Raw genomic sequence first — 12,764 nt, forward strand, 5'->3', positions numbered from 1 at the left:
GGAACCGCCGCACGTGCACTCACGGTCGAAGAAACGAGATAGTCGGTGCCATTGCAAGTGAGCTCTGAAACTCGGCTAATCTCCAGACTAAGTACTATTCCGCTGCAGAACACTATTGAAACTTAGTCTTGAACAGGCGTACCGGTTCCGTGAGCGAAATTGTTCACGATTTTGTGCGCCATGGCTGCGCGAGCACCATGAAAAGGGGAGTACTGCGAATAAGTAATCAATTTCCCTTAATTTTCTTGAAAAGAATTACGTCGCGCAAAGCGGAATGTATTTCTGCGATAAAGTTAGAAATTAACTTCTTTCTTTTGTCGCATAAAAATCGTATGAAGCGAGCTTAAAAATGGTGCTCGTGACAAAACAAAACGAAAACAAGACAAACAAGACCGTGTATAAACAATAATATGTCATATTGCAAAACTTGGCATTTTATTTTTTGCGATATTTATTCTTCGTGCGTATGTCACAGTATCTGAAATGCGACAGATCGCGATAGATATTATTACGCAATATATTGTCTTTTATTTAGTTATTAATATTATTTGATTATTAATTTGATTTGCATAATATCGAAAAATATCGAACGTATAAAATTGCCACGATGCTATATTTTAGAATTTTAAAATTATTAATGAATTTTAATAAGATACCAGATTAATCCATTTAATGAATACTAGACAAAAATTCGATGTCGTGAAACGCGTTTAATTAATAAATACAGTAAAAGCGTATCTTAATAATTATTTAAAAAAGCGTATCTTCATAATTATCACTCACATAGAAAAAAGTATTCCTTAACGACTTATCCTTTACGACGTGTGTACTATTGTTTACATTCGATAGCCTTGTTGTCATTCGTGCGGTGTCCCCCGATCAAGAAGGTAGTGGTATAAATCATTTTATTATGGCATCTTATTATTTCGTAAAGTATCCTCGCGATAAGTAGAAGATTTTAAACGCGATTATTCCTTACAATTATTATAATTAACATTCATATGTATTATTCGTAAGCGACGACTATTTATCGAAGCGCGATCTGAAATGGAAAGGAATAATATAGTGATTACAAGAATAATGTATACGCGTATCATATTGCGTAAAATAATATTGATTTTTAATAGTATACTTTAGGGCGGTTCATCTCTTAACTAACCATTAACTCGACTCGCGTAATGTCTCATGTAATAATAGTTATTAATATTATTCAAAATGTCACGGACATAGAACGATATAGAATGGTTTGATTTTGAAATCGAGTGTAGGGACGTTTAATTATTCACGTCATATCTAAGTACACTTTTTAATATTCATAATCTTGCAGTAAAAATTCGGTGTTTATAAAAACAGTGATTTATAAAAACGCGTATTAAATGTGTTTGATTCGTTCGAAATCTATCACGTGAATAATCGACGATAGCTCTCTTATCAAAATTAATTCAAAATATAAGATATAAATTTAAATAAGGATATAAATTTAGTATGAATTTATATATTCTAAACATTTAATAAACATTTTTTTTGTTTTGAAACATTTCGGGACGACAAAATGGGCGCGTTTATTGATAACGTGTCCTCTACGTCAAATGTCATATACATGTAATAAATAAAGTATTACCAAGTAATGTATGGCGTATTATTATTATCTGTTCGTTCTGTTGTCATTCGCGCGGCGAAACTTGAACAGAAAGGTTGTAGATTTATATGTCATGAGATTAGTTTTGAAGAAACGTGATTATTTTTTACTTTCATTATAATTAACTATTAACGATTTATAAGCGTGTCGAAAAGATCGTAATTAAAATCGTTAATTATTTTTTACAAATGCCGTGAGAGTGTAATAAAAAAATATCTGTTTTTAGTGCATCGTGAATAGTTTGTTACGCCTTAATTCGGGAGTGCGGTGCAAAGTGTCACGCATTTTTGAATCGCAAATAATTCATCGCATTTTAATTAATTCGAGAGTGCCGTGCAAAGTGTCACATGTCTGTTTTCATCGAATCGCAAATGGTTTATCGTGTTTTAATTAATTCGGGAGTGCCGTGCGAAGTATAACGCATTCATTTTCAGCGTGCCACGAACAATTTACGCGCGATGAAAGTTATAGACTACGTTTATACATCATCCTTAATCGAATATCATCCGTAGATCTAAGATTGGTCAATCGCTGCCATTCCATTTTTTTAAAGAATTGACTGTGATTGATCAGCTTAAAAATTGTGGATTAATAAATTCAATTAAGGATAACGTGTAAATGTAATCATATTTTTACGACGCAATGAACTTTGTCAATACCAGTGCGCGAATGCAACGAAAGTTCTCATCGCTGATGACCACCCTGATGACAACTTAAAAGGAGGAGGCATCGCACAAATGAGGTGAGCATGAGTTATAAGTTTTGTATTTATTGTTTGTGAGAAATTAATTAATTTTATTTAATTTCGCGCAATAATTATCCGCTTTATGAGGTTTCCTGTGATATAATATATAAAATATTCTATGCATGTTCATTTTTAAATAATCAAAAATCAAATTGTCAATTAATAATTAAAAATTAAATTAATTATATGTTTATCATAAAATATTTATAAAGATTAATATTTTTCTACAGATATACAAAATATTACAATATTGTTTATGAGATTTATAATTATTTAAATGATTTAATAAAAAATTAGATTTTTACTTATCGTGTTTTATATAAATCTATATCTAAAAATAAAATACGTTTTGTTAAAGTTTTTTTTTATTAAAAATCTATTTAAGACGGAAATAAAAAATATAATAACATAAGAGAAATAGAAAAAGAAGAGGAGAGTATCAAAAGAATTAAAATCTTTTCCTTGTCAATAAATAAAAATTTGAGTGTGCAATAAAATAACCGATGCAATGATAAGATAAATATTATTTATATTTATAAATAATAAATAATAATAGTTAAATCATTTAACATATCTATAAATTTATTTTTTTATTTTTACAAATATTATTACATTAAAAGATAAAATTGTTCGTCTGAGTTATAAACGTAATGAGAATAAATAAGTCTAAATATAACATTTTACAGATCCATTGCTTTTTGAAATGCAATAAGATAAACAAAAATATATTCCAATTTATGAATATCTACGAATATAAAAGAGAAATTGAGATCTCTGAAGCTGATTTTATCGATATTCGTCTGAAGATAATTTCAATAAATGATATCTCAATAACGAAAGTTATGCATACGTGGAATTATATGTGATTTTTGCATATATTTATTTATTGATAATGATGTTTTTATATGCAATGACGTACATGTAAGATATGTCTGAATCTTTATGAAAAAAATAGACTACTGCAACGCTTTTTCCTACTTGTCAGACTAGAGGAAAATGAGGTGCAATATCGCGCGCCACGTCAACTCCCTACAATTAAATTTCCGCCAATTAATTCAGTGTGCGATGACATTAAAAACTTCTTATTGATTGTTTGAAAATAAAGTTAAAGTACGTGCATTATCATAGTATATGCAGGATCTAAAGGATTTTTTACGATAAAAAAAAAAATGTGTGCGGCTAAGTTTTTTTTAAACACACATTTATTAAATTAATCTAAATAAATGACCGGCAATATTTTAGATACATATATTTTTCACATTAAACATTTCGCGTATAAAATAAATATTTCTTCTAATAATTTTAGCCACAAAATTACAGTCAAAGAACCGTATTTCTTACCAGAATTGTTTTAACAGAATTTTAATTTGAGGCTCGCGTATTGAAATACTTAATGTTAAAAATTAAAAAGTGCTTTCTACTGCATTTATGGTAATTACAGCAATCTTAAGATGATTTTACATTTTACAAACGAGCCCCTTAGATCGCGTATTATATATGAATATTTGTCTACCTCGACATGTGACTTTTCAAATAATAGAATAAATTGCTATTTCGCATATGCACTTTTTATTTTACTGGGCTTTACAAATATTTGCGACAACATATAATGATACGCGAAATATATCCGAAATACGCAGAAGGAATACGCAGTGATACGTGATACCCGAGTGCAGATGCAATAACGTAGACGCAACGATACGCGGTCTGGATGCAGTACGTGCATAGATGTACACACACGCTGATTTGTATTCCGCGATGCGAATATCTTTTGAATCATATAAGGACATAACATATTTTAATAATCACTGCGCTATGTACTCGGAGGCGTGTAAACGTGCGACGATTTCAAATAATTTACCGCGAAATTTTATATTTACATATGTGGAGAAAACATGCGGTAACGCTAAGATAAGAGAGCGAATAGAGGGCTACTTTTATTTTGCCGAAAAATAATTGCATAAAATATTATAGGATATAAAATAATTTATATTATAAGATATAAAATAGTTTTTTTCTAAGAGAATATATCATTTGTTGTAGAAATGATCTTTTGAATTTTTCATGGATAAATTAGCGATATTGTCTCCCTCGATATATTCGCCGAAACATTATTATTAGATTCTAATATGAGCACAATGCCACGCGCTCGCCACCTCTTGCCACTCGATATCCTTCTCGGTAGTTTATCGCGCATCCCCCGGCGTTGCGTCGAAAATTGCAGCGTGCAATGTCGAAGATAAACGGCGGTGCAAGAGATGCGCACACACGTGCACGCTTGTGTACGTTAGTACGCTATTTATATTCGGGGTGCACGCATGCACCGCGAAGCTGGCGATATTGCCTTTCTCGATTGAAACAGGGGGTAGCCGGGGGTGCAGCGAGGCTAGCCGCCGTGGCGCCAGACGACTATACGGATTTCGGAAATTAAAAGCTTCCTGTTTCGCGCATACGAGAAGAGGATTTGGTCGTTGTTTCTTTGGGGAAGTCGTGCTTCATCACCGCCGTTTGACCTCTCGCCACCGAATCGGCACGAACCGCGGAAATGGAGAGAAAAATAATAGAGTTTAACGAGTGTTAAAGATAGCTATTCCAGCGCTTTGAATTATTTCGATATAACTACATCAACTACTATACAATATAAATTTAAACCTCATTTAGGAAAAAATTAAAATAATGATAATAAATAATAATAATAAATAATAATTATTACGTAAAGGTAAATTTAATTCCCCATTTAAATAAAAGGTAATATTATTTAATTGTAACGTATATTAATTATAGAGATATTAATATAATTAATAAAAGCGTGCAATGGTTCTTGCCATTAAAAAATAATTAAAAAATTTAAGAATATTATACATATATATAACAAATAACGATATTTCAGTCTGCGAATATTTAAATTAATTTAAAGTTGATTTTCTGATTTCCCCTTAAAATATGCTTCTACAAATTTTAATATATAATTACTAAAATGAAAAGTTTAATTTCCTATCACTTTATACGTCATGTGTTCAATATACAAAAGAAGTTATAAAATAGAGATTTTTTAAAAATTGTGGTTATAGAAACGTACTTTAATAAAAGTAATCAAAAGAGGACGAACAGTCGAGATTAGCAATTATCTAAAGGCGATTTCGACGCTATTATCCCGATTTATAAGTCTGCCGAACTAAGCGAGACTTGAATGTCGATCTGTGACGTTGATTGGTGCACGCTATTCATTTACGACTAACTTGGGGCCGAAACTTTGGAATTCGCCGGTCTGTACGCTATTTATTACACTGACGTGTCTACGAATCGCAGGATTGCGATAACCAAGCTTAATTTGCTTAAATGTCATTTTTGCTATAAACACATGCATTGCTTATAAAAACATATAATGCGCATACGTCAGTGACGTATGTGCTCAAATCTACTATATATAATAAGTATATAATCACATAAAAACATACAACCACACACTTTCTTAATATTAGAATCTACGAAATAATAGATAGAGTATCGCGCAAATTAATAAGGAAATAAAATATTTTCAATCTCTTTTTAAATCTTTTAATTGTTATTAATAAAGTGATATTAATAAAACATAAGGTGATATTAATAAAACTCTTCACATATGTTAAACAATCTGAGAATTTTTCATCGAGGGCGAGTTTAATCAATTGTGAAAAGTAAGAAAATTTTATTACATAGTTATTTTTATAAGAAAAATCGTAAACGTCAACTATACACGCCTTATTATTTTAACATGCTCAAAAACATTATTCAAGATTTCTAATACGTGAGTGTCATATTATGATGACGCGAAACATGTTTATATGTATATAGAGTGTATATTCTCTCTCTCTTATAATACACCTACTTAAACGTTTAAATTAAATGTGTATTATTAGTTGTTAATATTAATAACTGCGCGAATTCGTGATACGATAAAATACGTTTACGTCTCTAAAATAATACATTATTAGTAACTAATTTTGATTACTTGACATTCTTCTTTAAATTTCAAAAATTGATATTAATCTCATACGAAAGCTTTTATATAATCGGATAACAATCAATGGCTAATCAAATCGAAAAAAATTGGCCATAATAAAAATGTATCCGAAAAATGTATCTTGAATGACTTTTTAGAAAGGAAAGAGAATGAAAAAGTCTTCAAAAATAATACAAAAATACAGAAAATATCTGAAGAATATATACTTTTTTTATACACCCTTAATTTGATGTTAAAATGAAATACAGAAATATAAATCACATATAAGTAACAAAAGAAGAAGAGATTTTATAATTATTACGATCAAAATGTATATGCGATATGTAATTTATGACGCGAAAAATGTTTTGAGGCGCATTGAGCACCCGAAGAAAAATCAATCTGATGCCGAATGAAAAATGTTGAAGAAAATAGTGTTGGACACTTACGACGTCGATTATTTGCATGAGCGTGAGGCCGAAGCTCAGCACAAGGGGTTCGGACTCGTTGCCCACCGGTCGCTCCAGCACATTGTACGAGTCCAGCAGATCATTCAGCAGCCGCTTCTCGTGTAAACCGCCACTTACCAGCCCTGCCCAATCACAATCAGTAGTCAATGAGAAGTTGCGCGCAATCAGTCGCAACGATCGCCCGTCCTTGTCGTCGATGTCGCATCGCCTCGCTTCGGGAAATAAAAATGCAAGAAATGGGAGCGGGAAAGCGTAGGAATGATTAATAATCGTCTCTCTCTTTCTCTCTCTCTCTCTCTGTTCTTTTCTCTATTTTTCTGCCGGTGTCCGAGCAGAGTTTATCTTCTTAGGGCTGTGTGAGCCCAGACCTACCCCAGCTATTTAGTATCTACCCATCCCCGACACTACCGTAACCACCCGATCCAAAGTTCTGGACTACTTTTCGCGAATACATAACTTCGCGAGTACTCTCTCTCTCTCTCAATTCTCGTCTCTCGTCTCTATTCCTCCTCTTTCGTTAGTTCTTCGTCGCTTGCTGTCTTTTCCTCTGTAAATCTCTGTCTTCTTCCCCCTTTCTCGCTTGCTTCCTACCATTACGACCTGCAGTTTATCTTTCTTGAATAAATCACTCCTTTGTCTTTCTTCCTTTATACTACCCCTCGCTTTTTATTAGACGGCTTTTCCTCTTTGTCTACTTATTCTTTTCCTTTCCTCTACTTTTTTTATTTACATGTAACTTTACCTTCTCTCTCTCTCTCTCTCTCTCTCTCTCTCTCCTCCATTTTTCCCCCTTTCCTGCCTCCTGCTCTCTTCCTCTCTCTTTCTCTATCTCTCTCTCTCTTCCTTTCTACGTATTTCATTATGTTACGAATAACGAAACGTTTTGTTCAATTAAAGTATGCGAAAATTTATAGTTCATAAAGTTTAGTAAGTTTCAGATAATTCAAGTGCTAATAAATTTAAAGTTTTTACATCTTAACGTGTTTATTATATACTTAAATAAACTTGATACACTTAATATAATTATTCTTATAGAGATTAAGTACAATATTTTTATTTATATAAAATCTGTTTATTTATATATTTTTATTTAATATTTTCATTTATATATTTGTGCAATATTGAATTTATTCAGAAGGTAAAATATCCTTATTATTGTTATCTCAAAAATACGCTAAATATGCTAAAACAAGATGATATAAAAATATAAGATTTAACTGTATGCGCTAGGAATTCGCGCTCTAATAGTTAATACATTCTAGGCTGAGCGTATTCAACGGATTAAAGCATAAATTAGTGAAATATTCGGCATTGTAAATAGCTATATCGATGTATCAAGGATCTGATACTTGGACCAAAGTTTCATATTGCGGCTGAGAGTTTATCGACACTTATCGACATCTCAGGAAGTAAGATACCGTAAAGTTTAACCAGCTTAAAGCCGAACAAATATAACCTTTCATCAATCACAATCCAAAACGAAAATTAATGTCAAAATATTTACATTCAAATATTTAATGATATTACATAATTGTTTGCAATATAACATTGATTTATTTCTATATTTTTATATTTCTATATTTTTATTTTTATTAGTAGAAAACACATTTATACATAGTAAACGTGCATTATATATATTTTTCAATTTTATTTAATTTTTTTTGTCAAATTTGTAATTATTGATAATTGAATTCAATAATCAGTTCTTATAAATAGCTCAATAGTAAAATTTCGAAATAAAATAATTAAAATATATAACGATTTAATATTAAATCAAAATCATTCATTTTAATTTGCTTCTAAATCGAAAATTACCAATCTTATCTTGACATTGAAATAAAGAAAGAATAAGAAACTTCAATAAGAAAGAATTCTTTCTTATTGAATTCTTTCTTATTGAATTCCTATTAAGAATTCTTTCTTTCTCATTCTTTCTTATTTGACTTGTGATATATAAAAAGCAAAAAAAATACTCGCAACATACTTCGTACGAATAACGAGAAGTGATATAATTAATGCAAAGTTTTATTCTCGTTGCTAGAATTTCATCGACAACTATAAAATCCGGACTTGCACTTGGTATCGTTAGCATTTGCGTTTCCGTTGGAGGACGAGCGAAATTTGCATTACGTATACGCATTTACATTGTAGCCCGCCCACAAAAGTCGAAACAAAGGTGCAAGAATACGAATTTAAGCGGCATGAGGTCAACCTACAGTCACGAAAAAATATGCGTAATTAAAGCACGAACACATCCCTGCTGCATAAATTCCTTTACAAAGAGCGCGATAATCCTGTGATAATAATCGCGTTTTGAGACAAGCGTCTTTCTTACATTAATCTAATCTGTGAAATACTATTGAAGTACCGTATAAAAAAAAAAAACTAATTTTTACATAATAATTACATAATATAAAGTGTCACTTTAGACTATAATATTTTTATCGATTAAACATTTTACTCTCTCTCTCTCTCTTTTATATTTTGAAAACTAAAAAAATTATGTAATAAATGATCGGAGCAAAGTTTAATATATTTGAGTAAATAGCATTCTCTTGTTTGGTGCTCTATTTTTACCAATACACCTAAGTTTCACGAATGCAAAGTATTAGATACGAGTACATTTCCTTGCGAATGGCGGCATCTCGTCGCATCCTTGCGCAGAATGATGAAAAATGCACGTGCCAGTTTCTTCCCGGCGCTTTCGAGAAATTCTCGTTATCCGCGCGGCATCGCTCCATTTCTGTCGCACATGTAAAGAAAACCACGCCACAACGTAAGCCAAATTGTAAAACTCCTAGACATACGACATCCTTGGAAAATAAGATGGATAATTGAATTCATGAATGTTAAAGAAAGAGAAGAATGGGATAAATGCGATTTCAAGACTCATAGGTACACCGCATAACAATCGAGTTAGAAAATAATATTCTGCGTTAATTATTTACATTTAGTGTTATATCAATTATTTAATTCGGAATATAATGATAGAACGGACAGAATATAATTTTTATATAAATATAATTTTTATATAATTTTTATATAAATATTCGAAATTCTTAAAATAGTATAAACGCAATTAAATTGTCCATTAAAATAGAATTTTATTTGTTGCAGAAACGCTCTTTACTTCAATCGATAAACTAGTTTAAAACTTATTCTTAAAAATACAAGACATTAAAATCTTGAAAGCTAGGAGACATTCTAGCGTACTCTAATCATCGGAATAACGTCTCGACATTCCGAGTTCCGCGTTGAGGCTGTGGCTTAACGATAACATTTTATCTTCCGGTAGAGTAAGAGTTTTAAGTTTCATACACGGCCATTCACACGGAATTCTGCAGTTACGGTTCTGCGGTGCATTTTATTCCTCTTTCTTCGCGGAAGATCGGGTGGTTTTATAACGTCGAGCGCGCATGAAACGAAGAAAGGAATCGCTGACGCGCTCGAACATCGTATATTTTTATTCCGGGGAAAATTAATTTCAACCAGCAAAAATGATCATCGAGAAATTTTTTTGTCAATAAATATGTAACGTGAGCCATAGATATCTCGATAAAAAAAAATATCGTAAATGAAACGACTGTCTTAGACATTTTCATTTTTTATTTGGTTACGGAAGGAAGAAGAAAAAAGAAGAAATTTTCATCCATCTATTATTAATAAAAACCTCAAATCAAACTACTAATAAAAAAATCTGTCATCTTTTTATAGAAGTAAAACTATAATAAAGATTATATATGAATAATATTTTGATGCGAGTTATTCCAAAATCTTTTTATATTCCTATAACAACATAAAATTTTTACAATAAATTTTATACAATGAGTATATACTGTTAGAATTAATATATAATTGAATAAAATATTTATTAATTATATAAGAAAATTATATATATGATTATATGTGCGCGTGTATATTATTGAAGAAACTGATTATTTTCTTCTAAAAGAGATTTATGCAGATTTTTTTACCGATAAAATCCTATGCAAAAGTTCGCGGAAATTCACATAAAGGATATTAATAATATTCCTACGTGTGTGGAAACTGAAACTTTTTATGGTCGGCTTCCATACAATTCTTATTGGGATTTGAATTGTGGTAAGTGCAGGATTCAGTATTCCTCGAGGTATAAATAAAGATTACGTCGCAAACCTTGCCAGGATTACCAGATGGAAGATTTAAAAAATGGATTCGGAAATATTTCTTCACCGGACACGGTATCATTCGTGAATGAAAATTTCATATTTGCTCATAGAGCGCTTCGTTACACATGACACGGTGTATGTTATGTCATGTAATTGATGAATATCAAGAGAAAACTCACGTGAAAAACTCTTTGTGACATTGTTTGACAACAATGAATAACAATAATGACTTTGCGAGAAATTTTCAAAAGTAGTGTCACATTTTCGAATATTACGATTCTATAGCGTACACGTGCATTGTTTTGCGTACTGCTGCAAAAATTATCAAATGTCCAATGTATCGAAAGTCGAACACAAAGCAATTTTTAACGTTTTGCAAAACAAGTGATCCCTTTTTTATTATTTTACACAGCCAAACGCAATCGACAGTTTGACGAATTCTTGAAATATTGGCTTTTATTCCCGTCGATAAGAGGAGACATCGTCATGGTACGTGAGATAAATCTGAAACTATAAAACATCTATATCTGTACCTTATTCATGCCGGATTTTTGCCATAAATCTACACTGCCGTAAAATCTCTGATAAGACGGCGAGCAATAAAATATCATGAAATTGCCAAAGAATTTTTTTCTCGTTAGACTCCCGTCACATTTTGGAATGGATGTACTATACGACACTTTATAGAACGTGCGATGTTTTTGTTGATGTTGCATAATAGGAACTGATGCCCTATCTTGATATGAATTCGCTGCACCAAAAATTTAACAAGTTAAACGAATGAAGAATCGCTTCCAAGTTTCTCGTAATTTTAACTTTAGATAAAACTTTGTTATAAGCTGATTCTTTTAAAGCAAAATCCTAGTTTTATAGACTATAATCACCGAAATATTTAAAGAGAAAGATTTAAAAAGAAGAATGAAAAGATGTGAATTCCAATTAAAGATAATTTGACTGTAGAGAAGAATACAATTAATTCTTTGATGCATTCCATATACACACACATGCACATTATATAACATGTATGTATACGTAGGATGCATATATGAAATTTACACGAACTGTGGGATATCTGGGACTTCGTGAACGCGATCTCGGCAAATACCGCAGAATACACCGAATAATTGAAATATCACAATGGGCGTTGTGCATTGCGATCGCGGCAAATAACGGTCAATGCAAATCGATCTTATGACAATGACTGTTGGTGATTTCGTGTCCCGGGTGCTCGTGTCCCGCAGAGTTTACCTCGACATTTGGGCCTGATTTTGCGGTTAATTCGCACGCAAATTCGCCATCGGGACATAGTCGTCGTTGGTGCTCAGCTGCGTCGGCCGACGTAGATTATGGTCGTTATAGTAAACGTCACAAACGATTATGTGGCGAGACAAATGTTGCGTTTATGCGTATAACTATCCCATTATAAACAGAATTACAAGATGAGAGGCTCCCTTCGGTTTAATTATAATTATGAGCGCTCTGAAATACCCCTTAATTTCCAATCTAATTAAAAGATTTTTTGATACTATTTTCGCAATTGAAAGAAATATTGCTTTTATTACTATAATTGCATAGAAATATAATTATTATTCTTTCTCTCAAATATTTAATGTTGCATTCAGTTAAAAACGCTCAAAAGAAGTATAAAAGCTGAAATGCTTGAACAAACTATAAGTATGAATGTATCGCACCAAAAGAACACAATGTAATTGCGAATGGTTCACAGGATTAAAAGATAACCGATGTTATCCGCGAACAGTTGTCCTACATTGAGTTTTTA

At 31.5% G+C, this 12,764-nt stretch overlaps 1 protein-coding gene across 5 annotated transcripts in view; it reads right to left on the reverse strand.

Annotated features, from left to right (window-relative positions):
• Positions 1-12,764, reverse strand: part of Nachra7 (nicotinic acetylcholine receptor alpha7 subunit) — a 195,488-nt gene that overhangs the window by 122,973 nt on the left and 59,751 nt on the right. For 4 of the 5 annotated variants that reach the window (XM_083104945.1, XM_083104946.1, XM_083104948.1 and 1 more), the window contains one exon: positions 6,816-6,958. The exons of the other annotated variant lie outside the window; for it this stretch is intronic. In XM_083104945.1, coding sequence (XP_082961071.1) covers positions 6,816-6,958 — 143 coding nt within the window. The remainder of the gene's footprint in view (positions 1-6,815; positions 6,959-12,764) is intronic. 5 annotated transcript variants of the gene reach the window in all.

This window comes from Camponotus vicinus, unplaced genomic scaffold (genome assembly GCF_025532165.1).
Source record: "Camponotus vicinus isolate PSW18456_S1 unplaced genomic scaffold, iyCamVici1.0 SCAF_7, whole genome shotgun sequence".
NCBI classification, from domain to species: domain Eukaryota; kingdom Metazoa; phylum Arthropoda; class Insecta; order Hymenoptera; family Formicidae; genus Camponotus; species Camponotus vicinus.